General features: G+C 43.3%; 1 protein-coding gene across 3 annotated transcripts in view; it reads right to left on the bottom strand.

Moving 5' to 3' along the window:
* The window catches only part of AGAP1 (ArfGAP with GTPase domain, ankyrin repeat and PH domain 1), a 386,032-nt gene that overhangs the window by 41,646 nt on the left and 322,975 nt on the right, over positions 1–21,411 (bottom strand). For 2 of the 3 annotated variants that reach the window (XM_067298700.1, XM_067298699.1), the window contains 2 exons: positions 3,503–3,657; positions 1,137–1,227 (listed from right to left, as the gene is read on the bottom strand). In XM_067298700.1, coding sequence (XP_067154801.1) covers positions 1,137–1,227; positions 3,503–3,657 — 246 coding nt within the window. Of the gene's footprint in view, positions 1–1,136; positions 1,228–3,502; positions 3,658–11,829; positions 11,908–21,411 lie in introns of all 3 variants that reach the window. The other variant, XM_067298698.1, reaches the window with a different exon arrangement.

Here is a 21,411-nt window from a genome sequence, read left to right as displayed (position 1 = left end):
TAAATATCTGAGACAGGTTTCAAAAGAAGCAACTGAAATCAATAAATCTGTATGGGAAGCACATTTTGGTGGTATGGCCTGGAAAAAAACTTTATTTTAAAAGCCTGCTAATCTGTTACCCGCATTTTCTTCAAGCCTTCCGAGGTTGAGGCAGGGGATAATAGGTTTGTTGGTGGGTGACTGAATCAGCTTAATCGCTAACCACGCGGACAGTGAATTAATCATGCAAAAGCACTTGTATTTCTGCATGAATGTTCACTTTAAAGTCAACTGGGACATTAAAATGGCTTAGATCGGTAGTCAAATTCCTAAACAGCGAGTCTTAAAAAAGACACCGATCCAAACAAAAATAAATGAATAATTTTCCATTTTAAGCACACGTGAAATCACAAGAAAAGTTCTGACTTTCAGATATCAAAGAAATAAAGAGGCCCAAGTTCTCGTTCCTTCTGCTTCTACAACTAATTGCTTTGGAGCAAGAGTACTTCCTTTTTATGGCTTTGTTACAAACCCCTGGAACTAAAGAGCAACAGAATAATGACCTCAGCTGGGGTTAGTGAGGTGAACAGCAGCTCAAAGTATTCTTGAGAACACTTTTCTGAACATTAAGTATATGTTTAAAAAATAAAAAGGGGAAAGAAACACAAAGGGGGGAAAAAAAAATCCCAAATCAGTTTTTGAGTATCCAGATATAATGAGCAATGACTTTGGTTCCTTCTGACAAGTAAGAAAACACAAAAATCAAGCTTTACCTCTCTGAGAATATTGCCAAGGCCCACATGCCCTCTCCACCCCCAAACAGGAGGAAAATGGGAGTAACTGATGTCAAACAGCACACTATTTTCTCCTTTTCTTCAAAGAAAAGTGAAGAAATGCTCACATTCAAAGTGGCAAGTGAAACAAAAAAAAGACAGAAAGAAAGAAATCAGGACTCATTTGACATAGCATGCATTAAGTATGAATTAACATAAAATAAGCCTGATTAAGCAGACTCCATGACGAGCACGGGCAAACCTCATACAGAATATAACACCAAAAAAACAAAGACCGCGGTGGGTGTTCATGCAAGTCTTGGCCAAGGAGAAGGAGTCAACGTTAAAAAGCCAAGCTCTTGCGTTAGCGGAGGCTGTACTCACTCTGTGCCTCGCAGTCCACGCAGTGAGAGTTGCCTCTGATGTTTCTTATTGACTGCAGGGCCATGGCCTCATTCTGACTTGTCAGTCGGGACTGCGGATATTGAAAGAAACACATATAACAAATAAGAACCCAATGAAAAGGTCTAGACAACACAACTGTCGGCTGTATGAGAGGCAAACAACAAAGCTCAGACCGAGACTGAATGAATGCGTTCAAGGTACCTGAAGACTTTGGTTTGCTTCTCAAGAAATAGTGCTCCTTCGGCATCCTCACGAATGGCAATTTCAGGCTTGCCAAGCAGATACTCCTATTTCCTCCCATATTTCTGACAGCTCAAGATTTTTCCTAAAGCTCTCTTTATCCTGCACAGGAAAATCCAGCATTTTGGAGATACTGGACTGAACTTGAACAGCTGGGGAGGCTGCGCGGGGGAAAGTCAAGCTTAAAAATGAATCTTGCTACCAAGGAAGGTAGTCACAGTGCAGGTTTATTTCTTGAGATAAATTAGATACGAATATTATTTGATAAAATCAATTTCCTTTATCGACAGAGGTGCTTTTGCTAATGAAGACTAAGGGGTGGTTTGCAAAAGAAAGTGAAAGCCTTTTATCATCAAAAGGTCAGACCGAATCAGATAGCTCCCATTTAAATTCTCTCCATGAAGACCTGCCAATGACCTTTCCTCGGACCTGGAGAGACCGTCAGTAGGTACAAGTAGTTCAGCTCTACCCAACTAAACCACCTGGTAAGCTTTCAGAGAAGAAAATTGTTAGCTAGCTGTACCAAATTACGGACTCCTTACAATTAATTGGTTTAAGCAGGATGAGGACCAGGACTTAAGTACGGCAACGTGGAGATACACACTCCCAATCTATCAAAAGGACACACACTTACGCTACTCCGATTAGTTCTTCTGCCGTGTTTTTGGATGTCAGCAATATTTTACAGAGAAAACCTCTCTGAGCACTGTAGCAGGTTAAGCATATAACCAACAAAGCTCCTTGTACAAGCATAATCTTGTAGATGGTGTGTCCTTTTTAAAAGGATATTTAACGTATGCAAAGTCCAATCTTTTCTATAGGTATTGGGTAGTAAATATTACCAGCCACTCTTCATCCTCTGTAATTTTTTTTTTTTTTTTTTTTTTAATATAGGTGTTAGGGTACAAATTTCCTCTGTCATGCTGCCTTAGCAGCACGTTCTAATGTATATACGCAGTTCTGGGTTTTAACATATGCACATTAGAACATGTAATTCCATAGAAGTAAGGCACAAAAAAAATAGGCAGCGATTCTTCCCCATTTCAGAACAATATATTAATTTCTTTAAACAAAATGGGAAGTAAATTATATTATGATGATGATGATAATTACTGGTGTCTGAACTACTCTGGCAAAGAGGCAATGAACGCAGGCATTCATTTCAAAAATTTCAAATTCTCCTTCCTAGCAGTATGAAATGATTAAAGGCATTTCTTCGGTGGATGGTGTTGAAGGATTTACAGGTCTGAACAATTACTCCCCATTTCTCTCCCTCCCTTACCACTCGACACCTTGCTCTCTAGTTACGAAGTGTTTGCAAATCCAGAGCCTGCAGAATCAGTTGTTTTCCTGCCCCTCCAAAAATGAGCAATGGCTGAAGAAGTGTCAGATTTTAAACATTTATTTTGATAGGAAAGGAGAAAAAGTTATTTCCGTCATAATATGAAAATATAGCAAAGAAGGCAGCCCGTTCCTCTTAGGCCATTTTCCTCTTTCCCCCAAAAAAGATTTGATGAACCATTTCTTGATTAGTTTTCCGTTATATTAGTTAAAGCACAAAACCATAAAGAATTGATTCAGTGTAATTAAAGAAAAGAAAAATTGCACGCAGGTTTCGTAAAACAGTAGACACAAAGGCAATAGCTTATTTTTGATTTCTCTTGAGTTGTATTACATCGTCACAGAGTCATGCGGATGAACATTACTGTACATTTATTATTAGGCCAACCAGAACGTTTAATTAAACTTTGCCATGCAGAAGCTCAACCATTTTTAACTAGAGATCTGACTAGTAAAGGAGTTGTTTTTTGGATCTGCCTCCACTCCCCCCCAAGACAGGCTTTCCTTCAAGGCTCCTCTGCAGACCTCTAACCCAAAATAAATGATTTATTCAATTGCTGTAAAACCAAATTGCAAAACAGGTTAGAGTACCAGTTTTCTTGAGATATCTGACATATGTACGCAGCTGGTTAATACTGCTCTGACCTGTGCCTAGCTCATGCATATCTCTAGGAGTGCAGGTTTTTAAAACAGGGCTAGTGATTTTGTTTGCCTTTTAGTGACCGATGTCCCATTACTTATTTTCAGTACTCTGTGTACCGTACCTTGTTCTTACTGCTCTCACACGACTGTAAACTGGCCAAGATCTGACTCTCTATGGCTTGTACCCATGCATCTCTTTCTTCATACGTGGTAGCTTCAAAGTGCCAAGTCTGGCCGGTGAGAGAGACAATGATAAACTCAAAGTTTTCTTCTTGTTCTGGGGGAAAAAAAAAAATAGGAAGAAAATGTAAAGTTAAGGATATCAATAGCTAGGCCTAAATGTGATCTTATCTGATGAGCCCTTCTGCAATGCAACAAGCAAATACAGGTGTGGACATCTGAGGTTTTGAGGCTAAATACATCCAAAGACACCGAAGTTGCATGATGCATCAGAAAACATGTTGATGCATTGCTTTTCCCTTCAAAATGTTATTTGATATAGATAAAGTACTGTTTTTGGTAAATAGGGAAAATTCCTCTGTGTGTGTGTGTCTCCATTTCTCTAACCACAAAGTGGCTATCAAACACTATTTAGACTTAAGCCTGCGGTGGTAAGACCTACATGCCAGAAAAAACAAAGTATCCCCCAAAATAAGAGATGAAAGGAGTATAAAGAGCTGACACAACGGTTTGAAAAATTACCCTATTTCTTCAAGCATGTGTGTACATGTATGGACGCAACATATGAAGACCAATATGTACATTTTCTTTTCTACAGCATAAATATAGTGGGTTATAATACAGAATAAACATCACTTCAACCTGTTCAACTTTCACGTCCGACACGGGAGATGAGAAAACGATCCGAGAAGCTAGCAGAAGGGGTCAGTGAAATATCCTTAGGGCCACTAGAGCGCAAGGATAAGTATTCAGGCCAGAGGACCGCAGCGTATGAAAACTGCAGCAAAACTGAACTAAACGGGCGCACACTTTATTAACTACACATGGGACACCAAAGTCAAATTAAAAAAAAAAAATCAAGGAAGCTGAGAAAGTGGAATTAGGAAGGGCAGGCATGAAGCATGAAAGGAAGAGAATAATAGAGCACAAAGTTCTGGTGAACATCAGCCATAATGGGCTTTAGAAAGGGCATTTACATTCACTCATCTACTAATGACTTATTATACATTCAGAGTCACGAAACTCTTGCATTACCCTTTCATCCATAAGCATGCAAGGATAAGTGACAAATCTAGCCCTTGCTTTAAAGACGGTAGCGCTGCGCACTGGAAGTCATTTGCTCAACCGATGGGGCGACTGGTTTTCTTCGACAAACTCCAGGCTAGAAAGGCCAACGCCCATGCTGGTGTAAATCTCCAGAGTCCCACTGAAGCCCGTGGAGGTCAGCTTGCTAATAGCAGCAGGTAATTAGACTGAGCTTTAATGAACTTTCAAAACATAGTAGGAGGTTACCTTGCACCTTGAGCTGAGAATAAACCCGAAGGCGAAGGTTATTTCAAGGGGAATGGGGACACCTCAAGCAGCAGTCTTATTAAAAAAAAAAAAGTGTGTGGGTAAGTGGGGAAAGAAAAAAGAAGAGAAACAGTGCAACTGTACAACTTTACAACTGCTTAACTACTTTTATGTTACAGCAATATAGTGCTTAAAAAAAAAAAAAACAACCAACACATAGAGTCATTATGCAAAATGCTATGGTTAAGTCATGGGAAAAGCCACAATTACCCAATGGAGCTTCATGAGTTTAGGAAAAAGATGCAAGGCTGACTAAAATAGAGTGTTAACAATAAAGGAAATTGCTTTCAGCCCTGCGTGCTGCCCTCTAGGAAAAACGCAGTTATCTTGAATAAAAGCTGAAGCACCTCCAGAAAGTCTTGTTGAAGGAGGAGCGCCCTGACAAAGAAGAGGGAACACTGGCAAGATGAGAGAAGAAGAAAAACTAAATCCCACTTGTAGCAGCCTCCCGTAGAGCGGGTCCAATTTAGGAAATTCATCATTCTTAGCCTTTTTAATGGCTAAGCGATACATCTTTGCACTTCTGAAGTCTTGCTAAAGGAGGATTTCCAAATGCCCAGTCACCAAATCCACCGGTTCAGAAAAACCTTCTATATAAATTGGCTGCAAACGCTTCCATCCGTCCAAACAAGGTTCCCCTCTACACAAGCGGGGAGATTAGAAGCGAGCACACAGAAGACTGCAAAGTTTTCGGTAAAGTATGCATCAGAAGGAAGAACTGCATAAGCAGGAACAGTAAATAAAACATAAATGCTAAGCTCAAAGATTTTCATGGCAGTTACTCAGCGCCGGTGCTGCTGAGACATATATATTAGTATGGGCGAGGGATGCTATGATACGCAGTAACAAAGGCCCTTTTTATTTTCATTCCTTTTTCTACATCTCAGGTCCTTCTCCCTCCTTTCTCGAAGCATCCTGCCCTTCTCCATCTGCAGCTCTGCTCCGGATGGCTGTGCGTCTTGGCTGTACCTCTCTCCACTAGCCCGCTGGCTGTACGCCGTACTGCTCCCACGCAAGCCCAAAACACGTTGCTAGAGCTGAAGGAGCCAAGGCAGCGTTTGGGGGCTGCCTATTAGGGGGAGGAGGACGAATGCACCTAAATACACCCCAAGCGACGGTACGGCATTACAGTCGTGCCGGGTGACTTGGTGCGGTGGTGGCATATAAAATCAAGAGACAGCGTAACTGAATTCTCCTGTCTTCCCTCTGCCAATAATCCTGATTGCATCCATGAAATTGGTTTCTCTTGGCCAAGAAGGGGATAGGATTCGGCCATCAGAAATAAATTCTGCAATCCAACCTGTTTTACATGGCATTATTTGGCATTCACCTTTTAAAAGCAAGCTTGAAACAGCATGCTCACAACAGCACCTCTGCAAGTTTTCCCCCCCACCCCGAAATGTTACATTAATGCTATTCTTCTGCTTATGGAAGGTCTACTGCACAAGACACGCAACCAGCTAGTAAGACTAGAGCGCAATCCAAGAAACACACCTTCAGCCATTCCCATGGCCCTCCTTTTAGATGCAAAGTATCCTTTTCCCAGGGGAAAGGCTCTCTTGTCTAACCTCCTGACCTTTCTTGCTGTGACCAGACGACGCTGTGACAAGCTGCCACCTTGGCCGCTCTCCTGGGAAGCTCCCCAACACTAAGTGCAATAGCCGTGGGCTGGGAAAGACTCGCATCCTTTGCAGTTCAGGGGTGGAAAATCCACGTCACAGGTTGATGAGTATGTCCCAATATGCCCTGCCCTCCTATGGGTTCAAAGAGCTGCAGCATGTTGAAAGCCTAGGCTGGAAGGATGTTTTAATGCCATCAATAATCTAGCTGAAAACTTGGCCATCGCTGACGAGACATGAAGAACGTAGCGCCTGGCATTCCTTTTTAGCTGCTGGAGCTCTAGATTTCTTTCCTGAAAGCTCAGCTGAGGAGCAAGTGCACTAGCTGAAGACCTCAGCAATTCGCTTTCTGCTTAAATGTGACGAAAAAATATTTTGCAAGTGCAGTTTGGAAACCGAAGAGCAGAGCCTACTGCACGTCACCCACAAAGCGATGCCTCAAAAGACAGTGGGTGCAGCGTGGGCAGCTAAAGTGCAAATCCATAAGCACCGCGTACACAAGCGGAAAAACCCAGGCGGCAGGACAAAAGCGTTTGGTTTTCGCTCTCCAGTAAAACTACAGGTTGTGCTGTTTAAACCCCTACGAGCCCAATCACAAAATTTTATTAAACAGGCTTCCGTGTTTAACAGTTATTCACAGAAAGGTCCACTATAATAGTATTTTAGCACCATCAACCTGTCGAAATCAACCTGCCCAATTACTCCCAACTACATTAATAACACCGGATATTACACTAATTGTGTCCAGTTTCCATGCAGACGAGGTCCCAGGGGGCTAATTTTGCATCCGCGGGGGCAAGTGACTCCGCCATCAAGCCGATTTCCCCAGGAATCCCTCCTCATTACACAAGTCTGGGCTGTCAAACTTTTTTTTTTTCCTTTTTTTTTTTTTTTTTGGGTAAAAGGTTAATGGGCCAATCAGTCATCAATTATTTCCTGGAAGCAGAGCAGACAAAGGGTTAAAGTGCTAACAAACAGCTGCAACTGATTTACATTTGGAAGTTATTATCAACAGAAGCTGCCTAAGAAATGATGATGTTGTTTGTTTAGGGTTTTTTTTTTGTTTGTTTGTTTTTTAAGTGGGAAGGGGTGGCTAAGATGGGAGAAGAGCTGAAATTGTGAGATCAGGATGCTATGGAAGCCAAAACAAGAGAGATTTTTTTTTCCCCCCAGAGGACCAGTGGAGGTGGACATGCAATCCCCAAGTTTCAGCAAAACGCAGTCCATTGTATATAATAGCATGTAAATCACCACCACCACCATTTCCAAGGGGCTTCATGGTACCACTGCTTACGCCGCACATATTTCTTCCACCGTTACCTTTTCTGAGTATTTGCACCTCCCGCGTCTTTTATCCTCACTATCCAGAACTGCATGAACAGCCGCTGACACCTTCCAACGACGGCGGGTGACTGCCGGCGTAGTTTGAGGTCAACGTAAGACGGGGGCATCCTTCTGCCAGGCACTCTCCAGGCACAAACCGCCCCAAAAGCTTGCGTTTAAACGGAAAAACTATTGCATAGGTGCGTGCCGAAGACATGCTAGGATTAAGCGACTCCTCACGGATGGTGAGGAATTCCTGACGGATGGCGCCGCCAACGCGAGGTGCATTTTCCCGAGACCACGAGCCGAGTGCAGAACCAAAAGATGCGGTGACGTATTTCAAACGGCCATCAAGCATCTCCCCGAGTTGAGGTTACAGCTTGAAACCTATTCAAGCACGCCTGAAGTAACACGGAGACCTATTTAAGCTCCCCCTTCATCCCTCAAAACGCGCTTCCGCTCAAGCACCCTTCCTTAATAACCCTTAATCTTTTCAAAAGGATGATAATGAAAAGCTGCTGAGGTGCCCTGGCAATAAACACTACATGTTTACAATCTACAATTTGTTTACAACGAAGACGCATGTTATTCATGTACTAGATAATGTTAACTATCATTACCTTTTGCCACTCGGAGTAAATTATCCCCGTAACTTGGAAGATAAGTATGTTTATTAGCCGCCTCAATTAAGGAAATATTTGTGCCATGTCCCACTGGGCATGACTATGCTAATACTTCTCTCCCCTTTCCAAACCCAGTGTCTAAATCTAATTAGTTTTGAAAATCAACCCTATCAGGACAATATAGCTCTGCTATCGGTTGCCCACAGCTCTCGGTAAAGGTTGCGTTCCACTGGAAGATTTTTTCCGTAGCACTGTTTTATACCACTTCCCGGGAATGACAGACGGCAGATGAAGGGCTTGTTCCCAGCTCAGGGGACTCGGCTCCCCCCGCCGCACCTACTTGTTGTTTTATTTGGATGCCGAGACAAGGGTGGTTGGAAGAAGCCCACAAAGTCATTTTTAAATTCAGTGCGTAAGTCTGGACGTGCATTAGATGTTTCCTAACACTTTTTTAAAAAACATGGACATGTTTTGAGCCTGCAGTTTGCTATTAAAATTCCCGGGGTTTCAAAGCTGAAGAGCTTTCTTACCGGAGAGGTATCGTGAGACGCTATCTCCAGCTGACCAGGGCTAGTCGTCGGGGCAGCACGTACCTTTGGCACGCTGCTCAGCCACCCCTCGGTCTGCTCTGGTCACCCACCGCTACCTTTCGGCATTGGCGCAGCATCAGGACAGCAAAGGCATCGCTACCTTTTAAAGGAGAGGTAGTCCTGGAGGCCATGAACGTGCAGAAGAAAGGTTCTCCAGGAGAACTTTGCAGCTCTGATGTCACGCACGTAACCACAAAGAGTGGGAAAAAATGAGGATTTAAGATCTTTATGAATGTTTAACCACAGCATCCAGAGCAGTCATTTAATTTTAGCAAGATGCTTCTCCATACCGTGCTGCAACTTCTGTTGACATAAGAAGAACAATCCTGTATTCGACCACCCTGCTATGACAGGAGGAGACCCCCCCAAGGGAGGCCCGTGCAGAAATCCCCTTGTGAGAAATACCTAACAACCACAGCAACTGTTTTCTGCCTCTTAAGTGGAGATTTTGCTACCTGGAAGCATGCGAAATACCTAAATAATAGGACCAGAATTAAAAAGTAACCAAGGGGCTGTTTTCTATAGCCCAAGCTTTCAAAAAAACCAAGACTGCACCAATAGGAATAGTTCTGTTCTGCAGAAAGGCATAAATGCAATTCAGCAAGCATGTGCTCAAGACTAAAGCAGATCTGTTATTCTGGACTGTCATCTCCTATCACCATTCCCTTTTCTGAAGGCATAATTATCTAAACATGTGGCTTTTAGTACTTACACTGCTCATTAACTCTACATTTGCCAATCTCGCGATTCCAGCCACCATACGAAGGCTTAATGTACGGGCTCGAGGATGCAAAATTATGGAGGACACCAGACCTTTAGTAGGGCTAATACTTCCAAGAAAGACCATTTTGTCCAATTTAGGCACAGAATTTCATCCTGGTGATACTTGTCAAAACTCTTCCACCATGGCTTTCAGGGACACGTTCCCATACAAAGACAGGTGCGTTCACTCCACTTGCCTTTGACGCTTAGTTTGATCAATATGGTAAAAGACTCTTCAAACTACACATACCCTAAAAATGGGAGCTTTACTGTTTATATATATATATATATATATATATATATATATAAAAGGCAATTCTTGATATTTGTTTCACTGTTAAAATTGTACTAACAAGTAGATACAAAGCCACAAGCTTCTCAATGAGTAAACTTGTAACAAACACGCCCCTGCATCTGATGGGAAGAAAAAAAAAAATCTGTCTAGGAGATGAAAAATACAGAATTGCATATTATTAAAAGTATCTAGTTAGTTTTCTTTTAAATGGAAAAAAAACTGAGCAAACTTATTCCAATAATCATCATCTCTCTCATTTCATGTTTTGCCCTCAGTGCTCGAAAAGAGAAGAAAAAGATCAAACCAGAATTTTGCTGCTGTTGCTCGAAAAGGTAGCAATTTTACACTTACAACGAGAAATAAAACAAAATCATAATTAAAAGCGCTTCCTTAACAAGCTGCAGTAAAATTGCACTTTTGTTTCCCTGACGCACTTTATTTGGCAGCGAGAGCGAGGCATCCGACAGCAGTACAGCAGTAATTGTGCAAAAAAGGACGGTGATATAAATCACCAAAGGTTAATGATCAGGATGTGAACATAGGGACTTGTTTACAGAAATAGCATGCAATTTAAAATTTACAGGAGATTTAATGCCACTGCTTGGCAATCACTAAAATCAACAGCCCAGAAAACAGTGACATTAAGAAAAATATTACAGTTATAATCATTCCAAAATAAGTCAATTAGTGTTAGGGCATGCGCTTGTGATTACTTGACCCATTTGGTTCGCACTTAAGTGAAAAAAAAAATCCTCCCCCCCCCCATTATACTGAGATTACTGAGTTGTGACCTATTTTGCATTCCATATTTCGCACTCTCTCCCCTCTTCTCATATGCTGGTGGAGAGGATGGTGGAGGCTTTTTCTCCTTGCCTGGCTTCCAAGCAATTCTCACCTTTGACATTCGTAATAGCAAAAAACAAAAAAAAAGGAAAAAAGAAAAAAAGAAGGAAGTTTATAATTGTGTTGTTCAAATGAAGGTGGCGGAAGGAAAAAAAAAAAAATTCAATCTGCTATTATACAAAAGCCATGACGGCTGTCTTCGGCGGGGGAAAAAAAAAAAAAAAAAAGCAAGTCAATTTGTGAACTTTGGCACCGGGTGACCTTTAGAAATACAACAATATACAGAATTTACAAGGAAGAGTAGCACATGCAAATGACCCGGCACTGTCTCGCCTTTGGATTAGAGCTGCAAAGAGCATTATGGAGAACGCTTTCGCAAAACAAATTAAGACTGTTACTTAAATGTCACGGCACACACTATTGTATTTGGCTACAGATCATTACACCTGGTACTAACACTTTTAAAAACTGTAATAACTTGGGAAATATTACATTGAGTGCCCACATGTATAAAGGGAAAATAAAATAAAGGAAAAAAAAATTAAATAAATAAAAGAAGAAAATGGGTTCCCGAAGTAATTTAAACATCGCCACTCCACGACTAGAGGGAAAGGTCAAAATTTAAGTAAGCTGAAAGGAACACAAATGGCAAAATAAAACGCACAAACAGAAAGATGAAAAGACCACGGGAATGACTCCGCAAACACGAGACGAAAACACGCATGCTTTGGGCAAATTTGATTTTCGTTCCCGCATCGGCTACGGGAGAGCCGCAACGAGGACAATTTTCGGAAAAAGGGGGTTACGAGAAAGGGGATAAGGGGGGGGGAGGCGTTCGGCTAAAACGTGTGGGTTTGTTACCTTCGGTGTTGGTGCTGCTGCTGCTGTATATATTTCGCAGGCTACCAACACGGTTTAGTTTCCACGCTTTGCGTTTGGCTGCGTCCAGAGAGCAGAAGGGGGAGAGAAAAAAAAGAGAATAGAATAAAAATAACGAAAAGGGAAAAAAAAAAGGGGGGGGGGAAAGAAACGTCAAAATAGCATGAGAAGTAAAATATGAGCACGAGCCGGTTAGACCGGGAGAGCTACGCACCGAAAACGCACACAGAACCTCTCCAATCCACAGGCAACACGGACCGTATTTAAGTCTCTAAAACACGACGAACGTGCACAAGGTTATTAATGGAGCTGCTATTGGAATAGACAAAACCAGACCAGTAGGACTGAGAAAGCACAAAGTTTTTTTGCATACGGGACACACAGTTAGACACAAAACAACTCCCGTAAAACGCTGCTTAATTAACAGCGAAAGCCAGGCAGGCAAGAGTTGCCTTTTCCCCAAAAGGCCGTATTTACCCACTGGATGCCTGGAGTTATGATGACTTTAGAAATTCAGGCAAGGACGTAACGGGCTTAAATCATCAGAACAGCAACGGACAGTATTTGCAGCGTTGAGCTTTGCGGCATTATTTAATTATTTCGAAGGGCCTCAAGGGGACGGGTGATGCCCTGCAAATTACGGTCGTGCTGCCCACCCTCCTCCCAGGCAAATCACTGCAAAGGAAACGCTTGTTTGGAAAACAAAAGCGCGTATTCTTTATATAAGAGACACCACCATCGCTTTACTAGAATTGCAGCAAACTTTGATTCTCCGAGTTGCTCTATTACAATCAGCAGAAAATAGCGTTCAAAGGCACTCGAATACTGCACTCGTTAGGTGAAACTAAGTCTTTACAGTCTTGAAAATCTACATGCTTTGCCTCAAAAGTGCATTCACAGCACAAGAAGTAAATTCAATACGCTTAGACTAAGCTTCATCAGACAGGATGCACTTTCCTTTCTTGAGACATCCAAGTCCCCACGCCGTGATGCTGCTGGCATCCAACACGGCTTGCACGAGAACAGCAGCAATGTCCCGTCTTAGTTATCTGGGGCCGTCGCCGCTCGCCCCGTCTGGCGAGGGAACCGCGCATCTGCCCAGACTCGGTAAGAGTGATTCGTTCCGAAAATACGTTTTAAAACCGAAGAGTCTCCCGCTACGATTCAGCGCAGAGTCTGTTGGGAAGAAACGCAAGGGTAAGTCCGGGCTAAAGCAGCTGCTCCCGCAGCACAGAGGCCCCTCATCCTTTAGGATGACACGAACATCACGCGATGGGACAGACAAGGTGACACAACTTTTTTTTTTTAAATTTTCTTTCTAAATACACGATGGAACTTTTTTTGTAAAAACGTCCCCGAAAACTCAGATCAAAGGGCTGCTTCCACTGAAAAGGGTCAGCGACGTGAAGTCATTCAGATGCTTAACAAAAAGCTCCGTTTTCAGCTCGAGATTGAAGCCTGGAAAAAGCACTTGTTTGCTACCCGTGGGTACCGGCCACGAAACATCAGGGAGTTTGCGGTTTCAGGAGGTGACGGGCACCTGCGCCAAGTCTGGTTTTAACCCCGAACTCCTCTCTTGCCCCGTCCGCACAAAGCTGCCTGCTTAACGTCATCCTCGTGGACGTGGAGAAAGGCCTTCAAACCACACAGACAGCAACGCCGCTCTAAAAGAGTTATTAAACTGCAGCTGAAGAGAAATACCTAAACAGCCTGCGAGGTTAAGCTATATATTGTTTTAATAAAGCGATCTGCAGCCTCTAAAGCTTTACACTCAAAGGAACAACGGAGACCTGCTGATCCAAGCAAAGTCTTTACTTCAGAATGCATCTTACTGAAATTAAAATATATGGCGTCACCTAAGTTAGATCAGTCTAAAAACTAAAGCCCATCAACATTAAGCACGCCTTCATCGTGCGCATCCTCCAATTTGCAAAACCTTCAGGTTTAAGAAACGTTTAACAAGTCCCAGCAGGTAGCGACAACTAGAGAGGCTCAATTTCCCAGCGGAAAACTTGCTTTTCCTGACAAAAATTTACATATAAATAGGCAAAAATGGAGGTTTGGCACCCCTCAGAAAAGGGAGAGCCTCTCCAGTATATAAAGACCCTTTCCCGGTCTGCTCGCATTTTTCATACTTTAATCGCACGCCGGAGAACGGACGTATAAGCGGGAAGGGAACTCGCCGCCCGGTTTTCCATTAACCTATTGATGAAAGAATCCAGCCTAATGTGCTCAGTGTCATGCCTTTTTCTTCTTTCCAAACAAATGGACGTTTTCGCAGCGATGCCGAGGTCCCGATACATCCTGGCGTGTCTCTGAGCATCCGTTAGGCTCCTGCCTGCATCCTTGTGGTGCTCCGCTGTCTTGGAGAACACAATATCGTCGTCGTTCCCGAGCTTTGGACGGCGCCGAGTGCAGCCTCCAGCAGGGTGATGGATGGCCGTGCGAACGTCAGGGCCCCGCTTAGCCATCCTACCCTGACTGCCTTCAAAATTACATAGCGACTATAAATTTGTGTTACCTACAAACCAGGCCTTAACAGGCACTGGAGGTCATTACGTGCCTGATTTGTCATTGACTTATATCCCAGAATATTCAGTCTATCCAGTCCGGGTTCACTCGCTGCTTCACAAGCTAGTGTAACGTAAGCTCTAGTTGCTAACTGCACGTGCATCCCTACAAAAAACCTGAAAGGTTTCCAATCAAAAGCTGTAAGAAATACTTATTTTAACTATTTAACGGGACCATCCTGAGCAGAACGTCGGCGTGGAAGAGAAGCACCATTTCTGGTCGCATCCAAGCTCCTTAACTCCTAGGATTTCGACTGCCAAGATGAAACTCCTACCTTCGCTGGGCAAACTGATGTGCATGTTCCAACCCTCGGTCTGGACGAGCGGGGTAAGCCACCCCCTACCACCCAGCAAAAGGGGGTTTTCACAGTCCTCCAAAACAACACTGTAACTGTTACCACGTTGAACTGCGGCGCAACACGGCTGTTCCTCCCAACAGTTACCGCGGGAAGAAAGCACGAAGCGACAAGCCATGAAAGTCTCGGCTCTCAGAGGCCAAGATGGGGTTTTTAAGACGAAGCTTTAAAATGATTTCTTGAGCGCTTGCGAGGAAGCTACTTTCAATTGCGTCATCTGCGATCTGATGCATCGCTTGCGTGGCGCCCACTCGCTCGGATATCTAGTTCAAATATACCATTTAAGGCCCAGGAATCTACCAGATTGATTTGTTAGGAGGAAAGAACGATGCGCTTCTATATAGCTGTGGCAAGCACTACAATGGCCCATACTGATATTTATTTTTTTAGAGCAGGAACTACTGCTCAGGTAGAACAGAGGCCACAGCAGCTGCCGAATTTCGCTGCAAAAATATTTAACGGCTACTTGAAAATCTCCATATACCGCAGAAGAACCACACACCACCTAAACACACGTATCAGCTCAGCCCTAGGAAGTCACACGCCAGTCAGATGAGATGATTTTCACTCTTGCAATGATGTAGAAATGAAAAAATTGCTTCCTTTTTCCACCAAAACTTTGGCTGCAGTGCTTAGTCATGCTACTACGCATTTGCAAATAAAGCAGTTCCCGGGTTTGCTTGATGGACACGCAGTTGCTTGTTTAATCAAACTGCTTGTATTTCTTTCTATATGGTTCAAAATCTCACTGCAATATTTTATGGCGAATGAACAGTGTGCACAACTGCAAAGTTGCATTGCGGTAAAACTCTCCGCATTTCCTCAGGGAGACGCACTGGCAATTGCTGCAGCCAGGAAGGAGGGCTGGATGAGCCCGTTTCCCCACCGATAATCAGAAGGTGATTATCGTGGCAATAACCGCAATCTCTCCCATTTTTCTCCTTCACCCCTTTTACCTGTCACTTTCTCCAAGATAATCTTGCAACTTTTTTAGCTGTTTCATGCCAGCTTTGTGTTTCAAAGCATATTTGAAACGTAGGAGCTCCGACGTTTAGGAGGTACCTTGCAACATCGCTATCTAGATATTTAAAAAAGGGGGACTCAGGTGAACCAGGTAAGACAAAACACTTGCCGTTGTTCATTCATTTCTCAGCTAGGACTATTTGCAGCCAGAAAATGAGTAAAGATTTCCCGGGCATTGTCCATGACCTCCAGAGCTCACGGCTTGCAGAAGCCGTGGCCAGGACGAAGACTTCTTCATCTTGCAGGGTGTCGAACTTGTGCTGTAGCCTGCACTGAACTCAGACCCAGGAGATCAACAATTCTAGGCTCAACACTTGCTCAAGCCGCTTTGAAAAATGCCCCTAGTCCTGGTTTCTATTGGTTAATGTAGCTTCTTTGCTTGCACACTCCTTGTGTACAGCCGGAAAGGGAGCACAGCCCTGCAAAGCAGTACGCGGACACTCTCAACGCATTGCACGTCACATTTTTCAGATAGGGGTGCTTTCTATAAAATTAGGCTCTTGTCTCAGTGATCTGCTGTTTTAGCAAGGGTTGTGTTACTCATGACAGCCGTCAAGCTTTGTTCAGCTCTGCACATAACATTATACGAAAGTCATTTCAAACTGTTTGCACGTAATCTTTGATCCAGCCTTAAAAATACCGTGCCGATTCAGCAACCACACAATCCTGTTGAACCATTACAGAGAAGCAGCAAGGCAAACTTTTCACCCATAGTGCCCTACAAGCGTGACTCGACCCTATCATGTCTGACAGCTCTTGAAATGGGACAATTTCTGCTTCCAAGACCCGTAAATCCTATTTTGCCCCCCCACTGCTGCATCTGCCAGTAGCGCTAGACAGACTCCCTCCTGCAGAGTGCCGAGACGCACCCAGCTCATGTGACACGGGCACTGTAAAAGAGCCCTTGGAGAGGGCAGCTTCTAAGACCGTTGGGCAAAGGTGAGTAATTACAGACAAACTGAAGGCAATGAGTTTTGCAGCTCATCAAGCAGCGTCCTGGGGCATCTAGCTCCCTAAAAAGGGCCAATGGGGCAGGCCTTCAGGAATTGGTCTTGATTCCATAAATTCTTCTTTCCAGAAGACAGCCTGTGACCTCTTCTAGAGTTTAGGCAACTTTTTTTTTTGTTTGTTTCAAACAAACTTTTCCTGCTTGCTTTTATTTTTAAATAGACAACTCCCACCAACTTGTCCTTGTGCTTCACTGGCTGCATGAAGACCACAGAGCTTCCAGATCTGCAACTCAGACCTCAAAAACTATAAAGATGCGGAGATGGCAGAAGTATTTACTATTATCCCTGCACTTTTTCTGGCTTTTCTGTGAAGTTCTGGGCACACTGCTTAATTCAAATGTGATTTGGGACACTTGTGGCTTGACATGAAGAAATGCTACAGACCAACGGTTGCAAACGGAGAGAAGGTACCTGTGGCTCAGGCGCATGAAGGCTGGCAGTCATGAAGCCCTTGCCATGGCTCTGTAGGTACCGAATGGCCTCATGGGGTTTGACCAGAGACAATCCTGCTTTGTTTTGTTTGGTATTTTGTTATCTTCGGTTTTCTAGCTTGTCAGATAGGGACTGTAATCCACACACTCTGAAGTGGGTGCTGTACAGTCTATTTAATAGCTGGCCAGGTCCTCCAACGTCCAAATGCTACTTAATATGTACTCTGAAAACTGGATCCAAATAGAAGACACTTAAAACCAGTGGGAGCCGATGGCCTGGAGGCCTCTGCCCCTTATGGCCAGCCCCAGGGACAAAACGGTGGCAGTGGTTTGCTGTTTCGGCCCGCGTTCCTGGAGGGCATCCAGCTGCTTTTGGAAACACGGGTGACCTTACCATTGCCGATTCGCTCCCGAGTACTTCACTGAGCTGAACTCTGCTCGGTTAACACGTGTGCTCCATACAAACCAAGTCAAATACACACGCGCACACCTCAACGTGAGAATGGGCACGTGTGCACGCAGCGAAGAGGACCAGGCTTTGGAATAAGCCTTTTGTTAGGATATGGCCGAGCTAGGAATTGATTAAACCTAATGACTCCCAATTACCCCGTATCCCGGCATTTGTTCAGCCAACAGCTTCACATCTGGGAGCAAGCCCTTTGCAACCCGAAGTTCTGTGTTTGCTTTCTTCCCGAGGGACGCTAGTTATTCTCTGTGAATGAATCTACTTGTCCTGCCTCGTTTTGAGGAGTTCGATATTGCAAATATGTTTATTACTACTACAAGCCATTCTTTGGAAAGGCACCTACAGTACGGTGCACCTGGGCCTCCGAGGTCCCATTTATTTAATACCTGTGAGATCCTCGAAGGAAGCTTAAGACACTAGACACCTAAACAGCACGTTAACCTCCTTTGACTTACTCCAACTCGTGCGTTTATACTTTGGATAAGCAGAAATGTGCTTTTATGTTTAGGAGAGTCTTAATATCTATAGCCTAATCCTAAAAAAAAAAAATTCCTCCGCTGCCGTCCTGAGAAACTACAGACGGGTTAACATCACCTCGGGTCTCCGTGCAGCAGGGCGCTTTGTTGGTGAGATAAACAGTCCTCAGAGAGCAGAATAAAAAAAGGACGCAGCCGTTAGGCGGTGTGGCCAAGCCTCGCCAGCCATGTTGGGCCTTAGCGCGTGCATGAATTGCCTCCCTGGGGCGCGCTGCGCAGCGCTGATTAAATGAGGCACGCCGCAGCCCTTCAGCATCAATTAGCAGAAATAATAGGATCTTTCCACCTACGCCGGCAGAAGGGGGCTGGGGACGGCGCCGCCGAGCCGCTCCTCGCCCCCAGCGCGGGACGAGCGACGCTGCAGGCGCGCGCAAGGGCGCCGCGTTATTTAGCTTTGCTGCGGAACAAGCAAAGCCGGAGAAGGTGCAGGAGAATCGCCCTCTCCCATCGCGTGTGGTGAACTTCTTGCGCGTCTCTAACGTCCACCTATAAAAACAAGGGTAAGAGGCAAACTTGAGCGTTGGGGGGGGTAATTCAGGGCTGAACGCCAGCGCGATCTCCATAAAGTTGCCACCACGCTGGGGGACGGGCTCCTCCTCCTGCTCTTTTGCGGTGCATCCTGCATCGCGCATGGTTTCACGGGGAGCTCGAGAACAGCAGACCGGGGACTCCTCTTCCGTGTTGGCGGGCAGAACATGGATATGCATTTCTAGACCTGACAAACGCTAAATTCAACTAAAAAGAAGACCCTTAAAAAAAAAAATACAGAGCGCAAAGAGCTAATGAGCACACGCCACTTCTCTGCAATTCCTAACAAATGCTCAGAGACGCACCTAGCAGATCCATTAAACCAGATTTCCAAAGCCAAACAGCTTTAAACACTTGCACGAGACTCTAAAGTTTCCAAATGTTTCTGCTTAGTTGATTGGGTGTTACTAGGATATATATCCCAATAGACTAAAAAATAGGGCTTAAATACAAAAAGACACAACCGCCAAAGGGTCTTCCACAAACTCAGAAACCCAAGTTTGACAGTAATGGCCTTCCATACATCTAATAGCTCCCTTTTGGACACCTGAACTCTTGGAGAAAGAGAAGCTGCTGGGTATCAAGCTCCTTAGAAAGTCTGGATCAATTTTCTTTCTTTTGTTTTTTTTTTTTTTAAATGCTTTAAACAGGCTGACATGGATAAAAGAAATTAGTATAAATGTCAAGCCACAGTTATAAAAGTTATCTAAACAAACAAAACAAATCTTATGCCTGAGGTTTAAAAAAAACCCCTCAAACCCAAAACTCCCCCCAATCCAAAACCCTATCTAGCGCTGTATTTTAAAACCACAAAACACTAGAAGTAACACTTCAATGTCCACTAATACTTAATTACATTTGGCTTAGCTTCAGCTTTGACCATTTCAAACTAAGAAAAAAAGAAAACCAAGTTCATACTTCTACTCACAATGGCGAAAAATGTTACTCTAATTAAAAAAAAAGTATAAAATGTTTTTCAATGCCTTTTTCAATAAGGAAACTTTTGCAGTAGGTAAAGGACTAGCTAAACTATTCAGTGCATTTCCAATACACTATAAACATACAAGATTCAAATCGACAAAAATAAATGTTAATTGGAAACATTTTTCTCAGTTTTTCATTATCCGGAGCAGAAAATTATGGGTCTTTTACACACACACACACAAAAATCCTTTTCAACCACCTCGAAAAATTGTCTTTTAATAAAAGCTTTAAATTATACTATCATATTTCAAAGGCAACGAACAGTTAAAGCAGCTAATCAAAGGTATAATTATTTAATGACTACTACTCATGCTATCTAACAGGGCCATAATTGCTTGGCTGTGATCACTAGACCACCAGCTTCAATACTGGAAAACAAGTACTTTGCTTGTAGCATTTGATCGACCAGTTTCTAAGGTTAGTTCCTCCAATTGGGTCGGCTTCACAAGGCTAGCTGAGTTATTAGGGAATTAGATAATCAGTTTGTCACACTGCCCCCACTTTTTATTTTTATTTACTTATTTTTGTGTGCGCAGTTGCACTAGGATGCACTGCAGAGGGGAAAAAAATAAAGCCCGACACCATGCAAGAATATTTTCCAGGATAAAACGCTACTTTTCAAAAAACATCAATGTTTATTCAGTGACATGTGGCATTTTTCTGTAAATCCCAGCCGAACCCATTCTAGTAACTGAAATGTAAAAAAAATTTAAAAAAATGCGCCTATTAAAAATATTTTAAATCTTAACAGCATTTTACTATTTATTGTTCATATTTCATCTATTCCGAGTTGGTGGAACAGGGCACAACCAGACCTTCTGACACTGCCCCATCATTTGTATCAGGTCTTGTACAATTGGAAATACGAGAAAAAATGTAGCATTACTTCTATATTATTAGAGCTACCCAGAAGCTATGCATTTGTACAGTGTATGTTGTTTTATTTTTGGTTAAGTAAAAAAATACTCATGGAACAGCTGCTTGAGTCATAATATTTTAACATCAAATGCTAAATATAAACTACTACTATCATGCTAGTTTTGCAGTAGTCTTTTTTTAATTTTTTTTTTTGGATACCCAATTAGATTTGATACAAAATACTATATTAGGTCTCTAGAATTTTAAAGATATTTGAATTTGATATTTGAACAGGACTTGAATTCCTATCCTATTATCTAGTCAACATCTTGATTTCAAGATCTACCTTGTTCTTGCAACAAGCAGAGTCACAGCTGAAGTAACAACACATGGGACACCACCGCCAAACCCGGATACGGATGAAAACCACCCTTTTCAATCCTACCCCTCTCATAGTCAACGCAACGCCGGGGCAAAAACGACACTGCGCAACACCGCTTGAGACCCCTCCTTGCACCATAATAATAATGTCTGGAAGGACACTTGTGACGACAAGCCGGGTAAAACCACACATCCCAAATGCAATGACTTCTTGGGTTTCAACCCGTACCGGCGATGTTGGCGTTAAAGAACGTAAAAGGTATTGCCATTAAGAACAAGCTAAGGTATTTTGGAGAGGAGCTGGAGCAAACGTCACCGTGTGGTTGAAGAGGACAGGGAGTGTGCGGGCAGCGCCTGGCCCACGGAGGAGAGGACCATCGGAGAAGCGAGCGGGGGCCACGCGTTGTTCTCAACCAGCCTC

This window comes from Apteryx mantelli, chromosome 6, assembly GCF_036417845.1.
Source record: "Apteryx mantelli isolate bAptMan1 chromosome 6, bAptMan1.hap1, whole genome shotgun sequence".
Lineage (NCBI taxonomy): Eukaryota > Metazoa > Chordata > Aves > Apterygiformes > Apterygidae > Apteryx > Apteryx mantelli.
The sequence above is the reverse complement of the archived record's forward strand: the minus strand, read 5'-3'. Positions and strand labels throughout refer to the sequence as shown.